Source organism: Mytilus californianus, unplaced genomic scaffold (genome assembly GCF_021869535.1).
Source record: "Mytilus californianus isolate M0D057914Y unplaced genomic scaffold, xbMytCali1.0.p SCAF_13, whole genome shotgun sequence".
Lineage (NCBI taxonomy): Eukaryota > Metazoa > Mollusca > Bivalvia > Mytilida > Mytilidae > Mytilus > Mytilus californianus.
Window position 1 is genome coordinate 4,877,712 of NW_026262615.1, and position 17,227 is coordinate 4,894,938.

At 30.4% G+C, this 17,227-nt stretch overlaps 1 protein-coding gene across 3 annotated transcripts in view; it reads left to right on the forward strand.

Annotated features, from left to right (window-relative positions):
• Nucleotides 1–1,137: 1,137 nt before the first annotated feature.
• LOC127723037 (fibrinogen-like protein A) overlaps nucleotides 1,138–17,227 on the forward strand; it is a 94,249-nt gene continuing 78,159 nt past the window's right edge. The window contains exons 1-9 of one of the 3 annotated variants that reach the window (XM_052229463.1): nucleotides 1,138–1,249; nucleotides 3,420–3,488; nucleotides 4,068–4,139; nucleotides 4,563–4,634; nucleotides 6,052–6,111; nucleotides 7,072–7,223; nucleotides 7,735–7,831; nucleotides 14,540–14,701; nucleotides 15,254–15,490. In XM_052229463.1, the coding sequence (XP_052085423.1) occupies nucleotides 1,168–1,249; nucleotides 3,420–3,488; nucleotides 4,068–4,139; nucleotides 4,563–4,634; nucleotides 6,052–6,111; nucleotides 7,072–7,223; nucleotides 7,735–7,831; nucleotides 14,540–14,701; nucleotides 15,254–15,462 (975 nt within the window). In that variant the 5' untranslated portion in view covers nucleotides 1,138–1,167 and the 3' untranslated portion in view covers nucleotides 15,463–15,490. Of the gene's footprint in view, nucleotides 1,250–3,419; nucleotides 3,489–4,067; nucleotides 4,140–4,562; nucleotides 4,635–6,051; nucleotides 6,112–7,071; nucleotides 7,224–7,734; nucleotides 7,832–14,539; nucleotides 14,702–15,253; nucleotides 15,491–17,227 lie in introns of those variants that run through there. The other 2 variants (XM_052229465.1, XM_052229464.1) reach the window with 2 other exon arrangements.

The window sequence follows — 17,227 nt, forward strand, 5'->3', positions numbered from 1 at the left end:
TCCTTAAAATTACCAACTCAGGGGCAGCAACCCAGCAACAGGGCAGATAGATCTTGACCTGATGAACAATTTTACTCCAGTCAGATTTGCTCTAAATGCTTTAGTTTCAGAGATATAAGCCAATATCTACATTTTACCCTTGTGTTCTACTTTTAGCCATGGCGGCCATGTTGGTTGGCGGGCCGGGTCGTCGGACACATTTTTCAAACTAGATATCCAAATGATGATTGTGGCTAAGTTTAATGAACTTTGACCCGATAGTTTCAGAGGAGAAGATTTTTGTAAAAGTTAACGGACGACGGACGACGACGGACGACGGACGTTAATTGATGAGAAAAACTCACTTGGCCCTGTGGGCCAGGTGAGCTAAAAAGGGCAATGATGTGAGCAACTATAGGTTATTGTACTGCTTTTATGAGTAAGACAACCTAAACCGTATATAGCAAGCTAAAAAAGGACCTGAGAGGACGAAACGGAAACAGTTCAAAAGAGAAACAAACAAACGGCCTGATTGATGCTAAGACAAATAAACGATCTGAAAGTTGAGCGGAGACCAACCAACGACAACAACTAGATTATAGGATTTAAAGTGTAAGTCAAATATCAGTTTGTACCATACAATTATTTCATACGTTATAGATTAATAACTCGAATATAAATCGTTCCGAATATGTCAAACTTATACAGGATGCCATATGTGGAGGAGGTTCTGCTTTCCTTTCCGGGTCACCTGAGATCCCCGGTTTTTATTTTTCTATTTTGTATACTGTTGTTTGTCTTCTCGACCTTTTTCGTTCTTTTGCCATGGCATTGTCAGTTCGTATTCCATTTATATATTCGAGTTTAAACATTACTGTGGTACCTTCTGCCCTCTCTTTTATAGACGTTTTCTTATTTGAGTAGATTACCAAAGAAAGAAAACACAAAACAGATCACCGCAGTTCCAGCAACAAAGGGCTTAATGCGAAAACAGTAGACACAATAAGTTGGTTTATAGGATTCACTAACAGGAAACATGAGAGGAGCTTGAAATTCTATACTAGACAACTAAGCATGAATTCATGTAAACATGCAAAGTGATCATTAATAGCAGATGTTTGTATTCCTTTTCATAAACTTGTCATTTTTCATAGTACTGTTTATGTTGAAACATTGTGAGATTCAGACATGAACATGATAATCTGTGGATTGTTTCTTTTAAATGCCTTATTGTTTGTTGTTTGTTCTTCAGCTACCAATATCTCCAGAGGTAAGTTCATAAATTATCAATAACAAAACATGAAAATAAATATTAAATCACCGTATAAGCGTTTCCAAAATGTTGTCTTCATCAGCAATACTCGAAATCGTTTAAAATGTAAATTAAAAAGACATACCGCAACCAGCAAATCAACAGAAGCATATAATCTAGCAAATGTGCAAAGGAAAATATAGAAAAATCAATGACATGCATAAAACTCACGAGCCTATTCGATTTTGTCCAATACAAAAAACAAAAGGTTATTAAAATTGATCGATAATCTATAGTCAATACAAGGCAAGAGGAAACGGTGTCTTTTTGAGATAATATTAATTTTGTATTTTTATATTGAACCTTTTGTATTCATTTGTTGTCATGGTAACGAAACACTTGTTTTAAATAAAATATCGCTAGAGTATCGACTTTTGTATTTATATATTATTTTATATAACATTATGAAAAGTTCTTTTTACGAATATGTAAAGTGTTTAAATTTCCCGCAACCTTTATTAGTAAATTAATCAATAGAGCACTGAAGTGATATTTTGATAAAGATAGTAAACAATTTTTTTTTTTTTTTTTTTTTTAATTTTTTGCATAGTAACACTTTTTTATAAGTGTATTGGTGTTTTCGATATTTTGCATTTTGATCAATCGACACTGAATATCTATCAAGACTATATGTTTATATTCTCAGTTCAGAAAGATTTAGTTTTAACAAGATTACAGCAACTGTTTTACCTTTTTTCCTTAATTTGATTAGGTATAGCAGAGAGTTGTTGCTCTTTTGAAGCTAATGAAAACTGGGTGTAATCAAAGGGACATCTATTGTTTCACATTCCAGTATGTGTTTGTTTTGACCACAAATCCTAGCTGTCACCAAGCAAAGCAGCAAAGTACATATTTGGTTAAAAGAATATGTACTGATATTAACTACAAACAAACATTTAATAACGTGCTATAGTGTTCTTTTGTTTGTCTTTGTAAATTATTACTTTTACTGCTAAGTCTATTTTTGGTAATATTCATTTGACGTGGCTCGGTACTTAAACATTCCATCACAGTGTTATTGTTCTATGGTAAATTTTTGTATTCTTGTCTTTCGTTTTTGATAAATGTGTTTTGTCTATATGCCTTTTTGTTTTTCTTTGTTGACATATTTGTTTGTGTTTATTGTAATTAAGATTAAAACACAATGTTGACTGCTATACCCCTATTTTGACATTTTTACCTATTATGTCTGTTTGTTTTGTATGTCATAAAAGTGAGAGGTTTAGCTAGCTATAAAACCAGGTTCAATCCTACATAAGAAAATGTGTACCAAGTCAGGAATATGACAGTTGTTATCCACTCGTTTGATGTGTTTGAGCTTTTGATTTTGCCATTTGATTAGGGACTTTCCGTTTTGAATTTTCCTCGGAGTTCGGAATGTTTGTTATTTTTCTTTTTATATTTATGTTGTTATTCACTATATTAACTTTCATTTGATTAAGACCTGTGCAAGCTGAATTTTCTGTTTTCGGCATGCGACCGAAGTTACAATAGCTTGTACTTAAATTTTCTATGAGTCCCTAGTTTAGGGGTTTTACATTATGCAATATATGAGCCTGTTTTCAAATAAATTTGTTTTTTCAAAATAATTACACATAGATCTATTAATTTATATTTTCCTCAATGATTACAGCATATATTGAAGATTTTGGATGGCATAGGTTCTTGATAAATTCTTATTTATAAAGGTTATAAAGGGAAGTATTCTAAACTTAACGGCTAGATGATGATATTTTTATCTGACTTGATACATCCATTTTATTGACACACAATTTTCATGAACTCATATTGGGTTTAAAACGTACATGCATTAAATTGATATATTCATAAGTGTCCGTAGCTGGTGCTCGTGTTCAAACATTTTCAATCAAAATCAATACGATGATCTGCCTTTCGTTGATAAATAATTCGATTTAAAATTCAATTATATGGTTCGAAATTTCAATTTAAGCTAACCTGTATATGTTTATGAGCGAAAAGAACAATCAATGAGGAACATTTGATTTAAGAAAAAGATAAAGAAAACTATGTGTTTTTTTACAATTATTGGTTTCCGACCGGCAGTAATACTGGTATTCAACGCGTGTATTCGCTTCATTCATTTTAAACCACTTAATATATATTGTAGAAGTAAGGAATGATCGTGAGTCTTCAGAAGATGATATGAAAATTGAGAACATCATGACTACTCTACTAGGTACGTAATTTTATGTTTTCCTATGACCGTATATCTAAATATGAATCCAAAATCAATATTGTAGAAACAAAAAAGAATTATCTTGCATCCAGGTAAACATTTTAATTCATTGACATGATTTTGGTGATGAATTCAGAACGAAACAAGCCTATGCTTCATATATCAGTGTGGACATAACACATCAAGCGTTTCGAATAATACCTTCATCATAGTACACCAGAGAACAAGTCTTTGAGAATACAACTTAAATCAATTAAAGAAAATTTGCAAATGAAAAAAAAAACCTTAATAGACTCTTATCTCAATCTACTCATCAGAATCAGATAACTTCATATGTTGTTGATATATGAATTGTTAGTTGGTTCTCAATGGCGTTCCTAGAATGCAAATCTTCAATTACAAAAGAGTGAAACTTTGTTATGCAAATCCGAAACAAGCCCTTCGAAAAGATACTTTGTGGAACTCGTATCCCGGCAGGCAAATCAGAACTTAATATTTCATCTCCTCCTATTAATTTTTTTCCGGTTTTTTGTTTGTTTGTTTTTTTTTCTTCATTTCCTTACGACTTTATTTCTTCAGGTATCTGTATTCATGATAATCCTGATCAAACAATTAAACAACTTCGGAAAGACACACAATCAATTTTGAAAAGTAAGTTTTTTGTTTGTCTTGGTGATCATAAATATAAATAAAAGAGAATATGGGCAACTAAATGATAAACAAATTGCATAAATTGGGATAAATAGTTATTTAAAAAAAAATCAGTAAGATATATTTTACTTCTACCGTACTTTATAAAATACCATTAGCCAGTAAGTCAAAACTATAATGATTTCGATAACGCATTTCATAGTTGAATACGAATTGTATAGATAAACTTTAACATAGATTGTTACTATTTCAAGTAGACTATAATTTATCTAATTTTTTTTAAATCAGATTATCTAAGGTGTTTAACAATATATGCTTTATGTCGTCGATAACAGGGAAAAAACATTGAAATCATTTTTATTTGTACAAAACTGAATGCATTTCGTGTTATGTACAATTACATTATTTTATATATTCTGCTAGATATTGGTATCTACAAGGAAGTAGTAAAATTGAATAAACAGCTAAGAAATGAAATAGCATGGATTGTTGACGGTACGTTTATAAATGGTTTCTATCAGAAATATATACATTAGCACCTTTAGTTAAACAAGGCATATAAACTCTAACCAACTTTGTTATTTAGAGAAGTTAGAATTTACACACAATTTGACACAGCAAATTATAAAAAGGGACACATTTAGGAAAGAGTAAAATATCAAAAATACCGAACTCCAAAGGAAATTTAAAACGGAAAGTCCTTTATAAAATGGCAAAATCAAAAGATCCTCTACTGTGGAAAGTAATTATCTGATGCTCAAAACTGCAGTTTTGACAGATTGATTGAGTTATGGGTTATATTTAAGATTAGAAGTTATGAGTGCTCATGAGCTAACACTCTTAAGATATCCTGAATGTATTGATTTTTATTTAGACATTATCACTGAAATGAATGAATTAAAACCATCTTACAGTAGTCCTTTCTTTATACTAAAAATTACTATTCCATATTATTATTTTTCATGTTAAAATGCAAGTTTATTTGTGTGGTTAATACAAGGGTAATATTCAAGCCAAACACTTGGTTCACCTGGTATATACATTTTAATCGTACAATGAAAACTAGCAAAATAAAACTAAACTATTACAAGACAATGATAGGAGAAAATTATCTTGAATAAAATCAAACAGCACATAGCTGAAAGGGTAATAGAGCATATTACCATTTAAATAAAAATCACCAAACTCGGCGTCGCCTTGATTGAAAGTATTGTCTCGTATATATTCCATTTCATCCTCTTAGGAGTATATGTTACTTGTTTACTCAATAATTGTATATGCCCATTTCATTGAGTTGCAATAGGCAAATCCTCCTAGAAATACTATTATTCAATGCCCGTAAAAATCAAAACTAGTACCTGCTGCCACGTCCACTATGTTTTTTTGTTAGATGTATCTATATTTGTATCCATCTGACGAGTTAAGCCTTTTTTCAACTGATTTTTATAGTTTGTTCTTGTGTTTTACTGTTACACTACTGTCCCAGATTAGGGGAGGGTTGGCGCCTTCAAACTAGTTTAACCCCGCCACATTCTGTATGTGCCTGTCCCAAGTCAGGAGCCTGTAATTCAGTGGTAGTCGTTTGTTGCTGTGTAACACATTTGCATTTCGTTCATTATTTTGTACATGAAATAGGTCGTTAGTTTTCTCGTTTGGATTGTTTCACCTTTGTCATTACGGGGCCTTTTATAGTTGACTATGCGGTATGAGCTTTGCTCATTGTTGAATGCCGTACGGTGACCTATAATTGTTAATTTCTATGTCATTTGGTATCTTGTGGAGAGTTGTCTCATTGGCAATCATACCACATCTTCTTATTTTTATAGAATATGAAAATATTATAATTTCAGAGAATTACAGGGTTCCATTTTCTTATTTTGATTCTTTTTTGAATGAACATCTTAATTTTCAGAATCTAAAGGACCTAGAGAAAGGAAAAGAATAATTGATCTTCTGAAACAAGATGTAAAGGGTAAGATTAATCATGATGAAAAGCGAAAGGTTAAACATTACCCTAAGGGTATCATCAGTCCGTGTTTAGGTACTGATACAATTTTTTGATACTCTTTATTTAAATTGTTCGTTTATGCAAGAAATTTTAAAGAAGATAAGATTCAAATTCTCTCAGGCAATGTTGACCTTAGATAGATTTGGTAATTTGTTTAGGTTCAGATTGGTCATATAGCTCTTCTGGGGTTTTGGCGCACTTGCACACATTTGGCTTTTAAATATTTGGCTTTCAGCGTTCCCCGTGAAGGAACATTGAGGAAAGCTCTTCAGACCATGAAATTTATAAAATGGTATTTTCTCATTTTTTTATAATCAATTTGATAGCATTATGCTATTCGGCTCTCTTTTAATTGCAAGTTTGAGTTTGAATAATTCTAAATGATTCCGTATTTTTTATTTGAAAACAGTCAATTTGTTAAAAAAAAAAAAAATAATCAGAGACAACGTGTTCGCTTAAACAGTGTGATAGAAAAAAAATATCTTCAGATTTAAACATATCCTATACATATCTCTTTAGGATTAGAACAAGAATCGAGAAATGCAAACTGGCATATAAGTAATACAAACCAGGCAAGTAAATCAGGGAGATGATACCTCGTTCGATGTATTAGGCTGAACTATAAATCTCAAAAGAATTTCTTTATTTGAAATTTAGCTACCAAAAAAAAGCTCCAGTATTATTTGGTACGTTTAGTATCATTACATGTTACGGATGCTTTATTTCTGTCATAAAGGTGTAGATATTGTCATCAAGTAACAAAAACGTCACAGCTAAAAAAGAGAGGAAAGTAATAAGTTTAATTTAATGAACCTGTTCGTTTTACTTAAATATTCTGTATAGAAAAATTTAAACCAATATACTTGTATGTGTTTTGTCTATAATTTCAATGGTTATCCAATCAAGTGATTTTTTTATATACAGGCACATGTGCAGCAGAGAAGTACAAGGACTGCACAGAGATAAAAAAGAAAAGTTATCGGAAAAAAGAAAGTGGTGTGTACAAAATATATCCAGACGGCAAAAAATCTGTTCAGGCATATTGTGATATGTCTACAGACGGCGGAGGATGGACAGTAGGTTTCAATTTGATTTCTAATAGTATTGTAGTTAAGACTTTCTAGACATTGAAGTAAACCAATGAAAATAATTAAAATGCATATTTTATCAATATAAACAAGAAAATAATCTTGGAAAAATATTCAGTTTCCTTGCCCCTTTTACGGTCTCGAATATTAAATATCTGAACATATTAAATTCCATATCAAGACACCGTTCAGCGACATTTTAACAAGTCTGAGACAAGGAAAACGTTCTCCTCTGATTTTATACACTCTTTCCTAGCATTTTTTTCCAATTCTTCGAGAAGAAAGTAAAATGCAGTACACTTTTATTTTTTGACTCTAATTGCGGTTTGCATTGCCAGTTAAAGAGCTGCAATGCAATTTTATAGTAACACTATTAAAACGGTACGCCATACTTGGTTGCTTTCACAGTGTAGAACCCTATCAAGAAATAGAACCTTAACGATAATGGCGAGTTTTGATACAATAATTATTAATATTTTGTAAAATTTATACTATTAAGGTTATTCAGAAAAGATATGATGGGTCAGTTGACTTTAACCGGAAGTGGTTGGAATGTGCAAACGGATTCGGTAACATCAATGGAGAATTTTGGTTTGGTATGTACATCAACATTATAATCATTTCGCCTTTTTACTATTTGTTTATAAATTATGTTATTGTAAAACAAAGGAACATTCTAAATAAATTTTTAAACAGTTATCATTGACTGAGAGTCTCTGTACAAGGTACAGAAAAACAATGGTGAAATAAACATTTGGAAGAAGTATTTTACGTATTTCATGTATTTAAAATAGTTTGTTTATGTTCACCTAAAATCTTAATATATTCCTTATTTGATTGAATATTATTTAAGGCATCTTACCAAATGCTCAAATATTAGTCAGAAATATACAGTCGGGATACCGGATTCCTATTTTCCAAATTATAATTATAGCATTTCTGTAGTCTGTTATCTATTTCCCGCACGAAAAGATGCTTGTCAAATCACACTGAACGGGATGCGTCTTTGAATAATTAATACGAACAAGGCCTTAATTTCTTTGGTCTATCCACAAATATGTTACGTTATTTCGATTTTTAATGGACTATTCGTGGAGTTAGTGAAATCTTCCTATGATTACATTCCCCCTCGTCAACGGAGGTTTGTTATTTCTGCAAAACGGTCATATATTCCACTTCAAACATTGTATTCTTTATGAATCGTAAAAAAAGCTTGAAAGCTTCTGATGTTAACAATAGTCTGGGTATGCGGATTTATATGTAAAGTGAAGTTTGCAAAATCGAAAATATTTCACCAGAACAAAGATCATATTTTCCATAATAGGTTAAAGAAATCACTGGAATTGGAAGATCTCTTAATACTCAATTCTAACTGGTTATCAAACACATAATTGTTTAATTCATAAAATGCTTTCTGCTAAAAACAAAAATGTTTGATGTGACAAAAATAAATCAGGGATGACGAAAGGCAATCCCCCAACTAACACAATTTTTTTAATATCTCATTAGATTTCAATTGTAAATTTCATGCCATTTAGATTTGTTTTACTGGTCCATTGTACCGTTTTAACTGACATAAGTATATCTAATTCAACAGAAGTGTCGATGGTCAAATTCACAAAAATTTGACATTCTTCTTATGCTAACAACACACTTTACAGATAAGTTAATAAACAATTTATATGCTGAACTTGAAGGCAAACTTTTAATAAGTAATAGTACAAGCAATTCAAGAGATATTGCCATATGGCTGAAAAAAACTAAACTTTAAAATTATTAATGACTATAAAGATAATGAAGGAACCCTTTTGCTTGTTAATATTGAAATTAATGACACTATAATAACAATATTTAATATTTATGCACCAAATAATCTAAAAAGCAGAAATACGTTTTTTTAAAACAGTTCACACAGTAATAGAAGGGAAATGTCTGGTCAACTAATTCTAGGAGGAGATCATAATGAAATTTTATCCCAAATTGATTCAAAGAGTAGACTTAAACAACAAATAAATAAAAAAAAAAAATTAAATAAACTAATAAAGTCCCTTTAGCTCAATGATGTGTGGAGAAACAGAAATCCAAATTAAAATCAACTTATATGGAGTGGAAAAGATAGATCCGAGTCAACAAGAATAGATTATTTTTTAATAGCTCCTGAAGTATTCAAAAATTGCGTTTCGTGTGATAATAGATCATTAGTATTGCAATCCACAGACCACAGCTGTAGTTCTTTAAAAATCAATTTAAACAGAGGCCAAAAAGGAAGGGAATACTAGAAACTCAACAGTACAAAATGAAGACTATGTTGAAATAATTAATAAAGTTATAAAAACATAAAAAAAATAAAGCAAAAATAAAAAACTGATCTTGATATTCTGTGGGACAATATCAAAATTGAAGTTAGAGACCAGACAATCGGCTATTGTAAAACAAAGTTTACCTCAATAAAATAGTATTATAGACACATGATAACAAAAATAATAATTTATTACAGGAAGCAGAAAATATAGAAAATAAAATAGGAAAGCTCTTTAATGAGAAAAAAAAATAATCAAATAAGGCCACGGGTAAAATAGATTGAAGGAGAGAAAAATTCAGCATATTTGTTAGGGATGGACAAATCTAGGCAGAGTAGAAACACAACAACCCAGCTATATGATGATAAGGGTCAAGAAACAAGAGATAAAAAAAAATTAGATTAGAAACAAATTATTATAAAAATTATACTTCAGAGATAGAAGAAACAAAAAAGTATATAGATTATCTCAAGGAATAATAAATGACTTTGAAAGCAATACTTGTGAAGGGGGAATATCTATCGATGAATGTACTGATACAATTTTTAAAATGAAACTTAACAAGTCTCCTGGGCTTGACGGATTAAAGGAATTTTATACAAAATTTTTATAGTCTCTGCTATTAATTACTGTTATGAAAAATGGAAGCTATCTAACACTCAGAAAGTTGATTTAATATCCTTAATTTACAAGAATAATTACCTTTTGTCACTAGACAAATATAGACCGATCACTCTTTTAAACTATAATGCAAACTTCCTTGCATACGTCTTAGCCCAAAGATTAAATCCCCTGCTACCAAAGATCATACATACTGAACAAAAAGGATATGACAAAAATAGGTATATTGGTTTTAATATTCGGCAAATACAAGATGTCATAGACTACTCTGAAACTTTTAAAATATATGGGGCAATTTTATTCCTTGATTTTACAATAGCATTTGACTCATTAGAATGGGACTTCAGTTTGAGACGTCTTTAAACATCCTTGGCTTTCAAATATTCGGCTTTAAGCGTTCCTGAAGGTAAATCTAGAAAGGCGCTTCGAACGCATGAAATTTATAACGTGTTGTTTTTATTTTTTAAACAAATTTGGCTTTATAAATAGTTTCAAAATTGGTTTAGCCAATGTACTCTGATATTAAAGGATGCATTATTAATAATGAATTAGATTCTACCCGTTTTAGGGCACTTCGTGGAATGTGACAAGGATGTAGTTATCACCTTTACTTTTTATTTTAGCTGTAGAAGTTATGGCAATTAAGATAAGGGAAAATAAAATCTTAAAAGGACTAGAAATAAAATTAGACAGTAAAAGTAATACGCTTAAAATCTGCCAATTGGCGGATGATACTTCTCTATTTCTTCAATCAAAAAAAGACGTCTCTTTCGCAATTAATTTAATAGAAATATTTGGTACTTTCTCAGGTTTAAAATTGAATAAAACAAAATCTGAAGGGATATGGCTAGGCCAATTGAAACACTGTCGTGAACAATTTGAAAATTTAAATTGCATACATAAAATCACTGCATATCAGCTGGATTCTCAAATTAAGTGACGAGAAAATGATCATTTGACAATTATTTCCAAATTTTATTTCAACAAATTAGGAAAAAATCTTCTTGTATTTAAAATATATTTAAAGAATATATATGACATTGATAATAATTTACAATATTTACCAGACTTTTATAAACAACTAATCAAAGATTGGATCATTGTAAAAGGCGGTAATACAAAGTATCCCCCAAAAAAATTTTCGAAATAAGAAAACAAGTTTTGTGGGGAAACGATAATATAAGGTTAAACAGAAAATGCTTGAATTTTGAAAATTGGATAGAAGTGACATTATCAATATAAAGGATATAAAAGATGAACAGGGTAAAACCTCTGAAACTATCACCTTGTCTAAATTTAATTATAAATAAATTGGACAAAAGAAATATATATTTTAAAAAAAGAAATACAAATTAATTGGAAAACAGCTCTTACTACTGAAGATTCCATTTAATCTAAGGTAAATGTCGTAAATGACTTAAAAGTTATGTATAAAACAATAACTCCCTTACCGATCACGAACGAACTCTATAAAATCTTCATACTAAAAGAAAGTTGTGGTAAACCTAATGGATTGCTTATGTGGGGAAAATTAATTTGAGAAAAATTTAAATTCTAAGTTCAAAAATAATTATGTTTTTATTTTTCAATATCTCACTGATAAAAGATTGAAAATATTCAGATGAAAACTTATTCACAACATACTGCCATGTAATGAATTTTTGAAAAAGTGGAAAATTGCTGAAGACAATTTATGTAAGCTTTGTAAAAAAATAAACACTTTTTTGTGAATTGCTCATTTAATTCTGACTTTCGAAATATAGTAATGAAATTAATGAAATCCCTTGGCATTGACAAAGACATTATTAGCCTTGAAAATTTAGTAGCAGGGTATAAAATTGAAGACACAGCATACTTTGATATTAATTACATATTACCAATAATAGCTTTTTAAATATACAAAGCACATTATGTCTCAAAAAAGACGACAAACAAGATAAATATATTCAAAATCTTTCAGACGGAATTACAGAAATTATTGAAATAAACAATTTTAGTAACAAAAATAATAGTAAGATATTTTTAAAAAACAAATAGATTCATTAGACAGTATCAATTTTAGCATGATAGCATGATCCTATTTATACAAATAACAGAAATAAATATTTTAGATGTTCTACTTTTGATACAATACTTGAGCAAAAGAATACATATACATGTACACTAAAAAATTTACATACTCACCAAATTTTATCAAATTGGTTAAATCCTCTTTAGAATAGTAATAGTTAGATGACACATATCATAAATCTGCCCGATAGCGCACATGTTTGCTGAAGCAGCACTTTGCCCAAATTTAAATAGAACACGGATCACATCGATAACGGAGTTGATTCCGGAAAAATAAGTCATATAAAAAAAAAAACAAAAAACAAAGATCTGTATATTTATTCACAACAATTTATCAAATGCATTTGTGGAATGAATTATATTATAGATACTTATATTATGAATGAGCTATATCTTACCAAATAGTGCTTCCTTAACTATTGGATATAATAACGGGAGAGATACTAAGTTAAAAACTGTAAACTTAGTAATTTGTTACAGCAAATATACAATAAAGATATTGTTACGTCAAAGAAAAAGAAATGTCGATGATGTTGATGATGGATTGCTGTTAATGTCCAGTTTCAAATTACATGCATACTCCGGCCAATAACATGTAAATGTGAAATGAATAAGAACCCAAAATATATGAAAATGTAACCACTTCATTGCTTGATACAGGCAATGGGATATACGCAGCAATGACGAATGTATACTCTTTCAGAAAGGTTTTAGGCTGAGGGGTTGTTGAAACAAAATAGATTTAAAAAAATAATTTTATTTTATGAACACTCGTGCTACATTTTTCAACAAATACGCCAGATAAAGCTCCGAACATAGTCATTTTTGGGGGTGTTATTTACATAACACAAACTATTATAATATGAGTCAGATTTCATTCAGGCACTTGTTATAAACAAAAAGACCAAAGAAACTAGATCATTTTGGTCTTATGACGCTTGACGTGACTCGGTATTTATACATCCCGCTATTGGAATTTTTGACTTTCGGATTCAGGATATTTTTTTTAAGTGTTGTTTTCATTTTGTATACTCTTGTATTTATGTTTTACCTAATTTGTACATTATCGAGAAGGCGTGTGTTATATCCGATATGCGCTATCAACAACAAAAACATTTTTTTTCATTTGCCGTCATTGTCAATATACTATCAACTATAAAAAAAACATTTGTTGGCGTCTTTGTCAAATTTATATTCAACTCTTTTGTCGGCGTCTTTTTTTCAATTATTGTCACATGTACCTATTATGTCTCTTTAGGTTGCACACCAAACTTTGTCAATAAAACGGGACTATAAACAACAGTCAAACAAGTGGGAAGATTAGCTAGCTATAAAACCGAGTTTAATCCTTCATTTTCCTTGGAAAATATATGTACTAAGTCAAGAATATGACAGTTGCTTTTTCTGCATTCTGTTGATTGATAATGTTGGATTTTCTCAGTTTTATGATTTAATTTACCTTAAAATTTGGTATTTTTATATTATTCGTTTCCTATCATGATGTTTTTGAAGGGGGATTGCTGTTTAGAAAGAAACTATTTTACCAAAGGTGTCAACTGGTGAAGTTCAAGTCATCCTTTCGAAAGTTTTACAGGTGGAATTAAGAGTTGGTTAATCGTTAAGGAATATTAGTGTCACAGATGACGACTGATACGTTCTAAATGTCGTTATTACAATCCCGTCCTCTTCTTATCGAGTGCGACAACACTGAAAGAAAACTATAACTTAATCCGTACTTGCCATTAGGAACATGGTGGTTGTAGCATTCATGCAGAGCAACATCTTATAAGATCAAACTGAGATCTTTTTTTTTTTTTTTTTTTTTTTTTTTGCTTTTTCAATCTCTATGTTGTTTCTATTGCAAACAGTCTTGTATATCCCATATTCTCAGCATGTTTCAATATTTAACATTTGGTCAAGTTTAAGGGTTAGAAAATTCACCTGACAAATTTTTTAAGAAGGTGTTGATATATTAGGTTGAGATAAGAGTCAATTACCAATTCGCTATTGTTTGAAGCAAAATCACTTGCTATAACTTATCAACGTTCTCTATCGGAGTAGAAGAATGGTATCACATCCGAATATGTTCTGCTAACCCATGTGGAGAATTTGAGATAATTCACTGATTTTGATGGGGTTCTTTTTGCTTATTCTTCAGATTTTGATATGTAATATTTTTGTGGTTTTTTTTTTTTTTTTTTTTTTTTGTCATGGCGTTGTCATTTCTCGTCGGCTAATGCGCTATGAATGTCCTATTGGTATCTTCTCTCTCTACTTTTTCTCTGAAAATATCTGTTTTTTTTATTTTTGTAGGAAACAATTTCGTTCATACCCTGACTGCAAGTGGAAAATACGAACTGAGAATAGACATCGTCAAAAGTAATAACAAGAAATATGCTGTATACAAAAAATTCAGTATTGGAGATGCTGCTTCAAAGTACAAGTTAACAGTCGGTGAATATTCAGGAAACGCAGGTAAAATAGTATTTACATCCATTTTTTGTAGTAAATCAAGTCCCCTACTAGCAAGCAAACCCATCAAATTAATCCGCTACATAATTATGAAAGCAAAAAAAATTAAAAATATTTTTTTTATATTATTGATATTACATAACATGTTTAAAAAAGAACGGTTGTTCTTTCGAAGACATTCAACTAGTATGATTTATTAAACGATTGATGTTTGTTTATTTAGCGCCCGGTAGTTAAAATTTCTTCAATATTAAGGACGAGATAAAATTTGAAAATAAATCAACTGGTAAGTTCAGCAACAACGGCAACACTAGAAAAAGTTCGATATCGATAGCAACAGCTACAATTTTTTAAAATTCTACAAATTGCTATCAAGGAAAACAAAGAGCAGTATTTCGGTGACATTTCATAAACGTTTGAATTTCTAAATACGAATTTTGATCGTATCGCAGACCTCCCACGACCAAATTTCCATATTAACATTGACGGATATCAGAAATGATTTATTGAAACTAAACGTTTTAATTTTATTAGAAATTAAGAATTACATTACAGGGGATGGTATTACAAGTCATAATGGATATATGTTTAGTGCTAAAGATCAGGACAATGACATATGGCCAAAACATTGTGCCTCTGTTTATCAAGGACCATGGTGGCATAACAACTGTTATCAAGCAAACTTAAACAGACCTTATGGAAAGATGTATTGGGTTGGTACAATATCAGGACCTGTGACGATGATGATCAGGAAACTATTATAAAGAATTATTAATAAATAATATAAAAAAGCTTCGTTTTTCTTTTCCCGTTATCAATGAAAGAAGATGTGGGTAAAGGTCAATGAGACAGCAACCTAACCACACAAATAATCAAAACACAAACTGTATTTTTTTTTATTGAAATGATTTAAAGAAACACAACAGCCTCAATTCCATTGTAAATTAAGGCAACAGAGCCAGCTTCTCTGTGTTGCCATAATTTAACATCGATATGGTCATACTTATAAATAAACTGTTAACAAAACTTTGAATAGTTCTGATAGTTAAGGATTTTCCATCAAAGGACTACATTATCTTATCTGTATTTGGTAAAACCTTTCAGAATTTTGGTTCCTCAATGTTCATCAACTTTGTACTTTATTTGGCCTTTTAACTTTTTGAAATCTAGCGTCAATGCATGCTGGTGAGTCTTTTGAAGACAATTATAAACCTGGCTTCTTGGATGTGTTTCTTTAACCGATGTTCAAATCTCGTAATACGATTGAGAAGAGACAAATAAGGTAACCAACAAAATTGAGGGAATTGCATGAACTTAAAAAGAAGCTAGACCTAATGCGTCGACATGGTAGGCGTCACCTATTATGCATGCACCACTCATCATGTGAATCCACATTCTGTCAAAATGTCACAATCGGTAATAGTGTGACGAAATTGGTGTCCATCAATTACATCCCTTCCACATGATATTGAATTTTCACTTACGTTTTATGAAATGGATATATGTAGTACCTTTAATAAATTGGGAATTCTTTGGGATTGTGGTTTCCCTGAAATGAAACTTGTTTCCCCCGAAATTGGGTGTAAACGTTGTTTTAAAGGTACGGGTAAACAGCTTTGTATGTTGTTGTAAATTTCTGGTTTGGATAATTACAAAATGTATGTTCTCAGTTGTTATTGTTACTATTGTGTGAAAATCCCACACAATTTAGATATTCCTAACATTAAAACTATTATCATGCTTACATTTTTTTTTAACATTCATAACACCTCTTAATTGTTATTTCAATTGAGGTATAAAACGTTTTTTCCAAATATCGATCATAATTTTGATAGTGACCAGTTTCGGTTTTGTAAATGTAGGTATTTCCATAGTAACTTTTGGTAAATGGTAAACCAAACCGGTAAATTGCTCAACATAACTATAAATTCAGCGAACAATTCAAATAAATATTTAGTACAATATTACCCTTGGAATTTATATCGCTAATCCCAAGCGGTTTTAATAAGTATAGGTTCCAGTAACCAGACCAAGTAGCACAAGTGACCAGGCAGACAATAATTACCAAGTCTAAAGAGAATTAGTCCGTATTATTTGGGTTGGTTAATTTTTTAAAACGTTATACTTAGAAAATAGCTCAAATAGATAAATTTTATAACAAATCTTTTGGTATTGAAATATAGTAAACAAAATTACCAACCTCCAAAGCAAATTCAAAAAGCGGAATTCCATAAAAACTGACAAAATCAAACACTATCAATCAACGAAACAAGAGAAAAAAAACTGCCATATTCCTGACTTGGTACAGAGTTTTACCGTTTGCCGATTACTGAATTATAGGGTATATTTTCCCGCTATCAATATTTGTTAAGTCTATATATAAGGTTGATAAAATGTCTATTTATCAAATTTAAACACTGTCAGGTTATTGAATATATATATATGTATATGTATTGTTCATATTCAATGCATCTTAAGTTGATATAAGGTGGGTTTTTTTAACGAGTCTTATTTTCATAAAATACTCGT